The sequence below is a fragment of the Lichenostomus cassidix genome, chromosome 4 (assembly GCF_008360975.1).
Source record: "Lichenostomus cassidix isolate B80296 chromosome 4, HeHo_3.0, whole genome shotgun sequence".
Taxonomy (NCBI): Eukaryota; Metazoa; Chordata; class Aves; order Passeriformes; family Meliphagidae; genus Lichenostomus; species Lichenostomus cassidix.
The window spans coordinates 67,109,924-67,123,474 of NC_139484.1; the positions used below are offsets into that span (position 1 = coordinate 67,109,924).

A 13,551-nucleotide genomic window follows, 5' to 3' on the forward strand; every position below is an offset into this window, starting at 1 on the left:
TACTAGAAAGAAAATTGTCACTATCTGTTAGCTACTGATATTTTTTAAAATCCCATGGGATTAAGTACATACTATAAAATAACTGAGGCAGTCTTTAATGAGCTAGACAGACAGAACTAAATGTTCAGCTCAATAACTGTGTTCTCTGCAAAATTGCATAGCAAGCAAAATAAGCATAGTGCACTTTCCTAAACAGCAAAAATATTTTGGTCATCTATTCAGAAGAGATTGGTATTTAAAGCAGAGCATGGCCTATACGTACATCTTTTAAGCTGTTTTAAAGCCACTTGTTCTCATGGCAAACTTCATTGTCAAATCAGTTTTTCAGACTTAACTTGGGAAAAAGCAGCTGATTTGCTATACAGGAGTCTTGTCTCCTGCATGAAGCCTCAGTAACATTCTGGTATTTGCTCCATATTATTTATTACCTTGATGGAATCCAAGCCCCCTTTCTGTTTTACAGATGTGCTATGGGAAAAGACAAATCCTACAGAGAGAACAAGACAGAATCATGCATCCAATTTTCCATTTCATAGGCTGTCTCCATCTAGGCGATGCCAGGTCACCAGCAAATGGAGCATGTGGTCCCTGAAACTGTTCACTGATGCCAAATTTAGGCAGTGCAGAGGGTTTCTTTCCCACCCCCATGCAGAGGAAGGTGATGAATGTACTGTAGAACCTGGATTGCCCCTACCTGTCTGCAAGAGATAAGAAGGAGATTGTTCACTTCAGGCAGATCTTGGATGAAATGAGGAAAAAATCACAATGTTAACAAGGTAGCAGGGTAGCATCTGTCAGGCAGCCATCAGTCTCTCAGCTGGCACAGGAGAGAGTGTCAGGGATGTGTGGGTAAACTGCTGCTTCATGTCAGGGCTCTTGGAGTACTCTTGACTAACCATTTTGCTGAATTTTCACACATGGTTGTTTTGGGGTTTTTCCCTCATAATTTAAATGTCATAATTTTTTTTTTATCACCTTTCAAAGGTTAACATCGATTTTCTGGCATTTTTCTGGTGTCTGTTTTTGTTTTGTTTCTGGGTTTTATTTGTTACTTAAGAAGCATAAGTGACTTTGTAATATGGTTTTGCCCTGTTGTTTATGTGAGAAGAGCTTTGGAATGGAACAGTCCACTGAATGTTCATTTCACTAACTAGCATAAAAGGAAAAAAGTCAGGTTAGGCAAATGTGACTTGGATTTTTAAATTAATGGATGAAAAAATATAGTTCAAGTGTTAGGATTTAGCAAAAAAAAAAAAAAAAGGTATTCAGTTCTGATCAGTCAACCTGCTTTCAGCCTTGGAGGAGAGTTTTGTGCCATGACCTCTGCTGTGCACTGGCACGGTGATGATTCTGGGAATGTATTTATCTTAGAGTTGATTCCTCCCAGTGGTGCATTTATTTTGATGCTACTCAGCAGTGCAGTTTGCCCTGTCTCACCTCATCCACCAAAGATAGCACGTGGAAAAAGGCTGTGTGTCCAGCATCCAGTGCAGCTGCAGAACTCTCCTAGGACAGATAATCCATGTGTGGGCTGGCTGCACTGCCCTGCTAAGATGCCTGCCTGCTTGGTTGGCTGCCTCTGTGTTAAATCATCTTGTAGCCTGCATCAGAAAACATTTAGTATTTGTAAAGATGCAGGAGATGATGGTCCCTCTCACAGAATTTGCAGTTGTACAGTGATGGAGAATGCAAACTGACAAAGAGCCCGTGAGTAAGAATTGACAAATGACCATGTCTTGTGTGGTGTCTAGAGGTATTTGAGGTCTTTTTGAATGACCTCATCAGTGACAGATGATATTACACTGGAAGAAGTTGCACCTTTTTGAATATGTGTGAAATTTGAAACTGGTTTCTTTGATAGTTTGGATAAGTTATGAGCTTTTAGGGGGTTGAATACATTGAATTGTTTCCTTTTCTTGTAGGGTAGAAAGGTAGTTTTGTGTGTTGCCATACTGCTGTCTGATTATTCATAGAATGATTTGGGTTGGAAAAGACTTTAAAGATCATCTAATTCCAACCTCCCTGCCATAAGCAAGGACACCTTCAACTAGACAAGGTTGCTCCAAGCCCCATCCAGCCTGGCCTTGAACAATTCCAGGGATGGGGCAGCCACAGCTTCCCTGGACAACTTTTCTTATGGGAACTGTAAGTTTCAGAATGGTAACAGCAGTTATATAGATGTCTTTTGTATTAAAATGAAGTTACATAACCAAGGAAGGTTAGTATAAAGTCATTAATTCCCATACAGTTCTCCTTTTATTCCTGTCCAGTTCTTCTTACATTCCCCAGATAATGATTTTAAACATTTTAAAGAAAAGTTTTAAAAAGGTGAACAACTCTTTTATTATTCAAGACTGAGACACATCCAGATTAAAAAATTTAACAGCAGTACTGTGAGCATCTGCTAGTTTTGCTCAGTATCAAAGTTTAATAGGACCTAGGGAGGTAAATAGGCCTTATAAATAAGGTTTATACTCATTTCTATTTGTATATGTTATTTCTTGTTTAGGTGCACATCTAATCTGCTAATAAAATGCTGTAGGGAACATGCCATCTAGCCCCATTTTAAATTTTTACTTAATTTTTAGTTTAAAATATATCCCATTTTAATCAGGTTTTTTAAAAGTACTGTCATAATGAAGCAGATGCCTTTGATAATAGAAAAGCAAAGTTTTGTTGTACTTCAAGGGGTTTTTTTCCTGTGTTTGCTAGTTCTTTTTTAATTTGTTACCACTGCAATAAAAGCACCAAGGAAAATCACTGAAGTGATGAAAAAATTAATGACTCAGACAATCAAATTTTTAAAAATTGTGTTGAATATAAACTATTCAGAGGGTGTCTGTCAGGTCAGGACTGCATTTAATGGAGTGGATGTTATTAGACAAATATTAATGTGGAGCTTATTCACATCAGTGTGATTTAGTAGACCCAGAAGAGAGACCCATTAAGACAGAATTGTAGACAGGAGAAATATATTTGCTGTGATTATGTCATCTTGGGTAGCTTCTTAGATCTTTGATAAGGATAGAAATTACTCTGTTTTATTAGTATTTGGCAAGTATTCCATTTTCTGTGATGTGATAATATCCTGGCATTTCCCAAGTGACCAAGTTAAATGGGAGGATCCATACCATCCTGCTAAAGGCCATTCTTTGTACCTGAGTGAGAAGAAGTGTAACTCCTATATGTGTCCTTCACTGGTTTGTCTTACTGAAAGGAAGTAAGTAAGCTCCCAGTCTGAGCTGTAGATGTAAAAACATTACCTTTGTGCTACATCTGCTCCATTGTAGATCATAAATATCTTGTTTTACCCCTAATCAATATTCTCCTGGTTGCTGTCTTGCTATGGGTGCAGCACATGCATCTTCCATGCTGGCACAGTTAGCAGTTGCAAGTCTACTTTTTCCCACATTAATTTTGATCTATTTTTTTAAATAATCTCTTAGAATTTACCACATCTTCAGCTTAGAATGGGGTATGTGGTTGTGTGGGTTATTGTTTCTGATTCCTGTGGCAGTGCAGTGCCCCAGGAATTGTGAAAAGTCCCAGGTATGGGTATATCATTTCGAAACCATTTTCCCAGTAGAACATGGAAACAGAACCCAGAGCTATCTAATTTATTGAGAAATCTTAATAACGGGAAGGGCTAAGACAGAATATTCAGTGAAAATATTAAAAACATGGAGTAACTTGGCAATAGGAGTTTTGTTTGTTAGATCAAATGCATCTGCTGGGATATAAATATGTTCAAAGCTACGCTGAGTAATCGGAGGAACTCGCATTTGAACATAGCTGCAGAGTTTCACGTTTCAAAATGGGAGTCATTTGCGGGAAGTTCGTTCGTAAGATTTCCGAGTCCCAAATTTTTGCCAGGCAGTAGCAATTCGTGGTATTTGTGGTGTCATGGGCACTGGGGATTAGTGCAGGAGCCCTTATTCAGCAGGCACTCTCAGCAATGTGTCCAGCACTTCCCGAGTCCTTCAGGAGTTTGCAATCCCAGATCGTATTAACTCAGTACAGCAGGAAAAAACATTTCCACTGTAAAACTCACCAAGTCAAGGTTGCAGAGCATGGAAGGTTTAGGGCTGCCTTACCAGTGTCATGTTAGCTTATTATTTTTATTTCACTGAAATCACGATGATGATAAAAATGATCACTTTTGCTGGCGCAAATGTGATTTAATGTAGCAGCAAATGGTTCCGTGTTGTCGTTTTGAGATTTTAAAATCTAAACTTTGAAAATAATTAATAACTAAATTTTTTAAGTAATTCAGTAATTAAAGCATGAACAAATTTTGGTCACTTAGTGGACTTTCACGATCACAAATTAAGGGGTAATTTTCCTTTTTTTGTAATCATGTTCCTGTTGCAACCTTTCTTTGCATTCAATAAGAACTTTCTGCAGCCCCTCATGTCCTGGCCATGTACCCATCAGCACTTTAGCTAAACCTTTATTTCATGGCATGTATTTCAACCAGACTCTGATGAATCTTTTTAAGAGTAATCTTTCATTAATTTAATGAACACATAGTATTAGTAAAGCATGGTGAAAGGGAGAGGGAGGAATCATCAAACTATTGCTAAAGGAGTGTCTTAGTAACATTCAATAAAAGGTAGCTACTATCCACCACAGGAAGCCAAACCTCTGTTACTTCTATCTCCCAATTTATTTTCTCCTTATTTGCATCCTTCTAGTCCTCAGAATGAGAAGTTATACTAAAAAGCTAAGTGCTCATTAGAGGATAGGATTTTCAAATCTATATAAATTTTGCAGGTAGTAAAGACACTTACTATTCATATAAAGAAGTTTTGAACATACATTGTTTCAGCCTACATTAGATGATGTCACAGAATTATTATTATTATTTTAAAAAAAGCCTGCAAGTCTTTTTAATTACTCAAGTTCTCTTCTTGGGTTAAGGTTTTTCGCCCTGAAAAAAAAAAAACCCATAAAACCCAAAAACAGTGCAAGGATGCCTTTATGCAGGGAACTTCCATTCTTTCCCTTGCTCTTTCCCTTGAGGACACAGCAGGAATACTCTGGAGTAGCTACTGGGCATTTCAGGGCACTAAGGTGATGTAAAGCCTGCTTGGCAACACAGAGAGAGTTGTTACATATAATTCATCACTGCCACTGTGGTGTTATTCCACCTCCCACTTTGTGCAACTCATTAACACCAGACCATCTGCCATATCTGTGAATAGAGCAGGAACTTAATTTGCAAACCTGGAACTGGCACCTAAAGCACTGTTAAAAAAAATCAGAAAATATTTAGTGTTGTTGCTTCGCATGTTGGTTTTTTTGGGGTTGTGGGGGTTTTTAATTGTATTTTTTGTAAACCTGTTTTAATTAGTCTGGCAAATGACAGAAGTATTTTATCATAAACACTTAAAATTCTTTTAGGCTGAAAATGGGTTAAAACACATTACTTTGTTTCTTAAATTTCTTTAGCATACCTGTAAATTTTAAATAACCAGATTGAGACTTTAAAACAAAAAATTAGTATAAAAGAGACAAGGTTTCCTGGGGATTATTTTGGTAGCTTGAAAGAGCCACACACATAATGCTGTTAGGATCTTGCTCACCTCTAAGACTATGGCAGAGCTTTTAAAGGAGGTGTCACTCAAGTCCCTGAGATTACAGCTGGTATTTCAGATATTATTGCTAATACACTGCCAGTGACTGACAGGCTTGAGTATTCCTGACTTCACAGATGTGTTTGGAAAGATTTGAGGTATGGTCACTCCTTCATAGGAAGAGTGACTGGATTGTATGTTTGTATACCCCATTGCAAGATTCCTTCTGTCTTATGGCTGCTTCCCTACAGAGGGAAGTTTCAGGTGTGAATTAACTAAGACATGATAGTCCCATGCCAATATTGTATGGCCAGCAAACCTGGAGCAGGGAAAGACTTCCCCAAAAGCTTTGTGAAAAGCTTATCTGGGCTTACCACACCAGACCATGCAAGGAGGAGTATCACAGTCACAGCCATCTGCTGGAAATGAGCTTAGACTGCTTCAGATTAATTGCAGTTTGGTTTGAACTTAAGTCAAAGCTGCAGTGATGGAAGTTTGCCAGGTGGTTGTTATTCCTTCTCACAGGCATAGTGGTCAGGTGAAATGTTCCACACATAATCATGGGCTTTTGGAGAATGGGATCCCAGACTTCATCAATGGTGTATGAAGATGCACAATTTAGCTGCCAAAACAGAATAATATCAGCAGTGTACTACATGCCCTTCTTGGGATCTTCATCAGCCAGCATCATCCATCCCGTGGGTGGAGGAAAATACCAGAAATGGACATAAAGCCACAGTACTGAGGAAGAAAAATTTTATTTCGCTTACATCAGGCAGCAAATGGGAGGGAAAAAGACAGACCTCATACATGCAGTTTCATGTAAGCAAACACTCAATTTTCTGGCATGCTGACAGCAGAACAGCACTGCTGGGATGACAGGACCAGCAGTGCATACTGCTGCTGCAGCCTCCTGTAATGTGCAGCAGCACAGCAAACATAGCATCCCCCAAGCAGCTTGGGATACAGCTGGTTTTTAAGCCCAGCACACAGCCAAAAAATTAATGTGCTTTCAGTAGGCTCATTTGCCAGCACAGAAAATAGATGCATTTTATATCTGTACAGTGCAAATGGAATACTGATGGCATACAGTAGTGGCATAGCAACGTGCTTAAAGTGCATTGATTAATTGATTTGCTGCTATTTATTTTTATAAATTCATAGAATAATTTTTATAAAATCACAGAATAATGGAAGGGACATGTAAAGGTCATCTAGTCCAAACTCCCCTGGAATAAGCAGTGACATCTTCAACTAAATCAGGTTGCTCAGTGCCCTGTCCAACCTGACCTTAAATGTTTCCAGAGATGGGGCATCTGCTGCCTCTTGGGACAACCTGTTCCAGTGTCTCACCAGCCTCACTGTAAAAAATTTCTTTCATATATTCTGTCTAAATTGCATCTCTTTTAATTTAAAACCATTACCATTATGCACTGCATAAATTCCTGTGCTTCAGGTGCTGTTAACAGACACTGTGCTAGGGAGAAAAGTAGTCTGTTTCTAAACCAGTAGAGGAGCTCCTCAGATCCATATATTTTGGTGTCAGGTAACTACAAACTATCCTGAAGAGTGGAATTATTGAGCTGTAAGAGAAGCCACCCTGAGATACCCTCCCTAAAAATGGAATGGATATCATCCCACTCATGTCCCAAATCCAGGTATTGGCTTGCTACTAAACACTATAAGAAGAAGAGACAAACACTTACTGATTCACTACTTAAAAATTACTCCTAAAGCTTGTAACTGCTCAGGAAAAGGCATTGCCTTGGTATGCAGGGTAATACCAAGACAAGCAGCTGAGTTACTCTGTGTTAGTCTTTTCATTAATATAATTGCTGTGTTTGCAGTGCTTCTCTTTTTTCATCAAGATGAGCTCCAGAAACTGTTGAAAACTGTTCCTACACTATAAATAACCCTACCTACAGATACTAATTTTGGAAGACAAACGCTGGGTAGGAGTGGATCTGTGACATAATGCTGATTTCCTGTCCTAGGGGATTAGGATCTAGTAGCTGCCTTCAGACATTCTCCCTAGACTTCTCCAGCTTTCCTTTCCTGATTTCTTGTCTCTGCAGATGTGCAGGATCATCTCAGACGGGCAGTGTCTGTGTCACATAAGCAGCAGGCAAGGAGCACAGCATCTCACCTGAGGGGAGGACAATGGATCTCTTCTCAGAGCTGCTCTTCCCAGCTTTAAACTGTGACTATTTTAATATCCAAGCCAGTATTTAACTGGAATCCCTGTGTTCCTCTCTGGTCAGCTGGGTGTCGAGTTAAATTGGATCAGACAGCTCAAAGAGTGCAGGAGCAGGAAAGGGTTAGTGACTCAAGCTATGGCCTGTGGAGAGAGCTGGTGGTGGAATGATGTTCATTCAGCCTCTCTTTGCATGTAGGGAGGCTGAAGTGATGGTGATGCAGAAAGGAGCCTGGTGAGAGGATGCCAAACTCACTTTTAGCTTGAAGTCCCAATAACTTATTTTTTTGTCTCTCCATGGATGAGTAGTTTCACTGCAGGGTTTCCAGCGAAGCCAGGATTAAGTGCATTAGTGCAAACTGCTTTGGGGTAATACACAACTTTGGATTAATTGTAACGTTAGTGACAGCACAGAGAAAGCTCAATACCTTCAGGGTGAGACAGAGTGCCACCACATGCCAGTGGCTGAACTATTGCTGACACCACGTGCCCCAAATCCTGCACCAAGGCTCTTTTAGCTACAGTGGGACAAAGCCTGCCTGGCTTCCATTTGGACAATAAATACAGATTTACTTGTGCTTATCTCTGAACAGGGTCAAAAGTGCACAACAGAGATAATTTGTGGGTATGCTGTGAACTCATCTTCCTCTGGTTATGGAAGCCCAGCTGCAATTCCCTCTGGGATGGTGCACAGCAAAATGTGGTGATCAGTGCCTGCTCTGTAGCTCCAAGTGGCTCTTGGTGCCTTTTTCCAGGTGCACTGCAGTCAGGTGTGCCACTGCCAGCATAAAGAAATGTATGTAGGGATCCCTCCCTTCTCTCTTCAGAAATTAAAAAACTCACAGTATCCAGCCAGTTGTGCCAGATTTTTAGAAAGCCTATTTAAAAAGCATGTCCTTCGTAAAAATGAGAGCATGAGTGAGAAAGAGAAATGTTAAACCATATGTTTTAAGCCTATGAGATGGAGATAACAAATGTATTGCAATATGAATCATCTAATCCATGTTGTCCATTACACGTGCAATATAATTGGAAGTATTTTGAATTATAAGAAAGATTAATTAATCCATAGTTCTTCAGTTTTTGACCATGCACTAATACAGTTCTAGCATGACTGTTGTTTTCTGACACTTAGCAGTCAGGACCATCTCCAGGGAGAATGATGAAAACTTAGATCCCACAAAGGGATGAACCCACATAGGGTTCAAAGAGGGTCTTCAGCCCAGGCCTTGTGTGCTACAGTTAACAAAGACTCTAAAAAAAGAGGAGGGTGATTGAATGTATTTTTGAATGAATGATCAGGATGCTATGCTTTCTTTGGGATTCTGTGCTGTATGTGTTACTCTGTGCCTTGAGCACGTCTGTTGGACTCATTTCTTGTAGTTTGGGTGATTCTGACACTGCAAAAAGGCCTGGGTGTGAGTTGGCAGGCTTTGAGTTTAGAAACCAAAGTGCCTGTGGACTCTCAGGTACCTAAGCGTAAATCTCAATCTTGAATTTTAAAAGTGTGGATAGTTATGCTATTTTGGGACCAAGGCACCGAGCAGCTCTGCAATGTTTTGTACACAGAACCCAAACTGAATCAGCATCATTCCCACTCCTCTCCTGTGGGCTGTCTGTGAGTAGTGACAGGGCTGTGGTTCAGCAGCGTTTGTCTGTAAACACTGTTTGCTGATGGGAACACATTCCTACAGGAACACCCCCAGGAGCAGGAGTATGCAGTGGAATGCTGTGACTTGCAGTAAGGTAGTAGTCAACACAGCAGCACAATCACCATTTTGAAGTCCAGTTCTCCTTGTAAATCAAACCAAGTCTGTTTTCAAAAATCCTGGTCAATGTGGATGAGGATCATCTTCTACATCTCTGTTCATTCTGTATGACTTCGCCAGACCATTGTATCTCTCCTTTTCCATCTTATATGTTCTCGAAATTCCACCCTAGCTCCATCCCTGGTGCAATGAAGAAAACCCCTGAACAGTCTCACAAGCCTTTGGTTAATCAATTTAAACTCTTTCCTACAGGTTTAGCTTAAAAACTAGAAATCGACATGTAGGATTAAAACTTTACTTTTGCCAGGAGCAAATGGATCTGGAGATGCCTCCAGCTCATACTTGGTGAGTGGTGTTTATCAGGTGAATGTAAGATCTGATTTTAACTGATTTAACTTATGAAAGTTTGCAGCAGTTGCCCATGTGCATCAGCCCCATGTTTAGAGAGAGAGTATTTAAACCCCTTTTGTACCCAGGAGGAGTATCAGACACTTGTAATCTGCCAGAGATGTTTGTGACACTGGTACTTTAGATTTTAAAGGCTTATATCACTTATGCATTTCCTTTAACCTGTTAAATGTGTTGGGTGTTGTATGTGCTAAACCTGAACTCAAGTCTTACAGTTTTTGACTTTGTACTCACAGCTGCTGCACTGAGGTTGGTTTTTACATTATTTTTCCATTAAAAAATTTTACATCAAATATCTTCAGGCTTTTAGTGTACAAAATTATGTAATTTACTATATGACTGGTGTTTTTCAGATGCATAGCTGTTCTGTAATTATAAACCCATATACTGAAGTGCTTAAATAGTCCACTAGGAACCACTCATATCACAGGTGAAAAAATCAGCATCATCTTAGAGCATGAGTTTTCATTTCCTGCCTTCTGAGTCTGCCTTTTCTCTTCCTGCAGCTTGTGGATGTGACCTGGCTCAAGGAGGATTTTTTGTGAGACAGGGAGACTACATCTGTACTTTGGACTACCAGAGACTCTATGGCACACGGTGCTTCAGTTGTGATGAATTCATTGAGGGAGAAGTGGTCTCAGCACTGGGAAAAACCTATCACCCAGACTGCTTTGTGTGTGCTGTCTGCAGGTAAGTTTTCTACATGAAGCTGTGTTTCATTTAAAAACTAGATTTTGAAAGACTGATGCCAGGCATCACCTATAGCCCAGAGTTTTCTGTTGCTCACTACTTAAAAAATTGCAGAATTTAAAAAAAAAAAAAATCTGCAAATTATGAGTCCCTCCCTTTTTTCCAAGTGTGTTTTTCTGTTTTATGGTATCTTGTGTATGAAGTTTTCAAAGTACTTTAGAAACTGCCACTGTTTTCATTTTAAGACGTTCTGCCCCAAATTTGCTTTATTTCTCTGGTGTTTGATGTTTTGTCATTTGTTGACCTGAAGTTACAAAGAATTCAAATACCAGTGGCTGAGTCCTCAGCAAGCCAGCTGGAGACTCTATTAACAGATTTAATCTGAAGTTTCACAGTGCTTCTTCTCAGAAACTTCAATAGCCACTTAAAATAGGACAGAAAGGTCCTGGACTCTCAAAGACAAATTTGATTTCACCAAGGATCCCCGTTAGAAATGGATGTGACAAATGACAGAGCACAGAAGCTTTTCCCTACTAAAGCCCAGTGCAGTTCCCACACGGGTCCCAGATGGAGCAATGCAAGGGACTGATGTCCCTGTCACCTGCATTTTAGTCCTCTTGTGGGGAAACAGCACAAACAAATCTACTAAAGACTTCATGAAGAAGCTTGAAGTCCTTCAGATAACACACTGTAATGGCAGTTTGGGGCAAATGGAAATGCTGCCATAGTTTCTCTGGCTAAACTGCCCAGCCCAGGGAGCTGCCAAGCTCAGAAATGCTCCTGTGCTGATGCAGGAGCAGGACTTCAAATTGCAGAACAGCTGTGGCTCGTGGCAGAATATCAACTAAATAAAGCAATTGTATGAATAGTAATAATAGCCATGCTAAGGGGAAGACTCTGAGATGGGCAAGCCTTTATTATATTTATTACATTAACTCCTGTCTAAGTTTTGCTCTGTTTAATAGGACATTTTTCCTTTTGGATATTTTAAACAAATACGAAGGGCATTTTTTTTTTTTTTTTAAGAAGAAATAAAATTATTTCAGATGGATCTCACAGGTTAACTGCTGGCTGCACATGCTCTTGGCCTGCAGCCTGGCAGTATTACAGCTCTTCTACAGATTAGTACAGCCAATTCTTGATACCTTTATTCTCAGCACTAGTACCTTCTGTAAAGTGAGGTACTTGTTCATTTAAGAGAAATCAAAAAACTGGTTGATTCTACTTTTCCTGCTAAAGGTGCTTGTATTCTCAGTGACACCACTAGGGTTTAGCAGAAATTTTTCAAATGTGATTTACTGTACTTAGCAACCTAACCTGGGTTTCAGGCTGTTGGAAATACCAACTCCTGCTATATTTAGTCAGCCCATTAGTTGGGAGTTTGGTGGTACAGTTTATTTTGTCACCCTGGAAATGTGGAATAATTTTCTTTGTGGCTAAAATACTTATTTTTAAGTACATGACAGTTTAGGTGAGTTAAATTGCAGTGCTGTGAAATTATTCATGCTACAAGTATCATGTGTGGTGAAGATGTGATAAAGCTTTTAAAAATGAAATTCCTGATACAATAATATAGCATATAAAAAGAAAATCAGAGATGTTCCCTAACCTTCCGTATAACCAAATCATTGTATTAAATGCTATTTCACTGTTTCTAATTGTTCAGTAGAGAGACCCAGATTTCCTTCTGCTGCTTTCCTTAGAAGGACACACAAATTCATATTGTCTGCATCAGAGCCAGCTAGTGCCCTGCTGACTAGCAGGATTCAATTAGTATCTCCCAGGGGGGTTGTAACACTGATTTGTGGTGCAGAGCAGCAGAAGAATCCTGTCATGTGTTTATATGCTTTAAATCAGCTTCAATTACCCCTGTCATTGCAAGCCAGACATAATCTGTGTTTTTTATGGGGAAGAGTGACCTACCTAAACATCATCAGCATTTATTTTATTGAGTGATATCCTCAATGAAAATAAGGTTGGTAGACATTATTTTCATTCCAAGAAGGAGCTTGTTTGTTTGTTTGTTTAAAAAGCAGTAAAAATAAAAGAGGGGGAAAAATGTGTAAAGCCCTCTAGCTTTACATCTTCCTTGGTGGGAAGAGTCAGGAGAACCAATTGTGCCCTCATTTCTTACAGATGGGCAGAAACCTTGAATACTGGGCCAAAGCACACTGTCAGTAGCAGCTGGGGGATGATGCCAACTGCATTTGGCATTACCTTTTACAGCCAGACTTTGATGTGGGTGCTGTGTTAGGAATCTGACTTCCAGAATGGTGTGAATTTGAGAGGTGGTGACTGCCTGCCAGTGGGGCTGATCTGCTCTCATGGAAACCAAGCCAGCATCTTACCATCTTCAGCAAGAATACTCTGGCAGCAGAAGGCATTTTGCACTCATGACACATTTCTCCAGAATGCTGCAGGATCATTACAATCTTTTAAATGAGCATTTCTGCACCCCCTATTTCTGTAGCTGCTGAAGTAACACTTTTAAACTGTTTCTACATTGAATAGTAAACCAGTGTCAGTAGCAACTCCTCTTTTTCCTTATTTTCAGAGGAGATAAGGTTTGAATAGAAATATGTGGGAAGTGTGTGGTAGTATCAGTGAGAAAATCTAGCTAGCAGGAGCAGTGGGAAAATGTCAGCAATCTAAGCCCAGTTTTCTCTCAGAGATCCTGCTATTACTACTGTTGGATGCCACAAGGCACAGTGTCACAGGGAGCTGTGTTTCTTGTGTCCTCTGTGCTGCATTTGTAACCTGGTGCCCTTCCCCTCTGCCCTCTTAGTGTGTCAGAAATCCAGCTCATCCCTGGGCATCTCTTGGGAGTCAGATGCTACTGTCCAGGGCTGCCACAGCTAAAGTCTGGGGAAAAAAAAGAATTAATATTAAGAGAAAAACTACAAAAAGTACAATA

General features: G+C 39.8%; 1 protein-coding gene across 9 annotated transcripts in view; it reads left to right on the forward strand.

Moving 5' to 3' along the window:
• ABLIM2 (actin binding LIM protein family member 2) overlaps positions 1-13,551 on the forward strand; it is a 127,262-nt gene that overhangs the window by 37,824 nt on the left and 75,887 nt on the right. For all 9 annotated transcript variants that reach the window (XM_085059736.1, XM_085059739.1, XM_085059742.1 and 6 more), the window contains exon 3: positions 10,454-10,637. In XM_085059736.1, the coding sequence (XP_084915862.1) occupies positions 10,454-10,637 (184 nt within the window). The remainder of the gene's footprint in view (positions 1-10,453; positions 10,638-13,551) is intronic.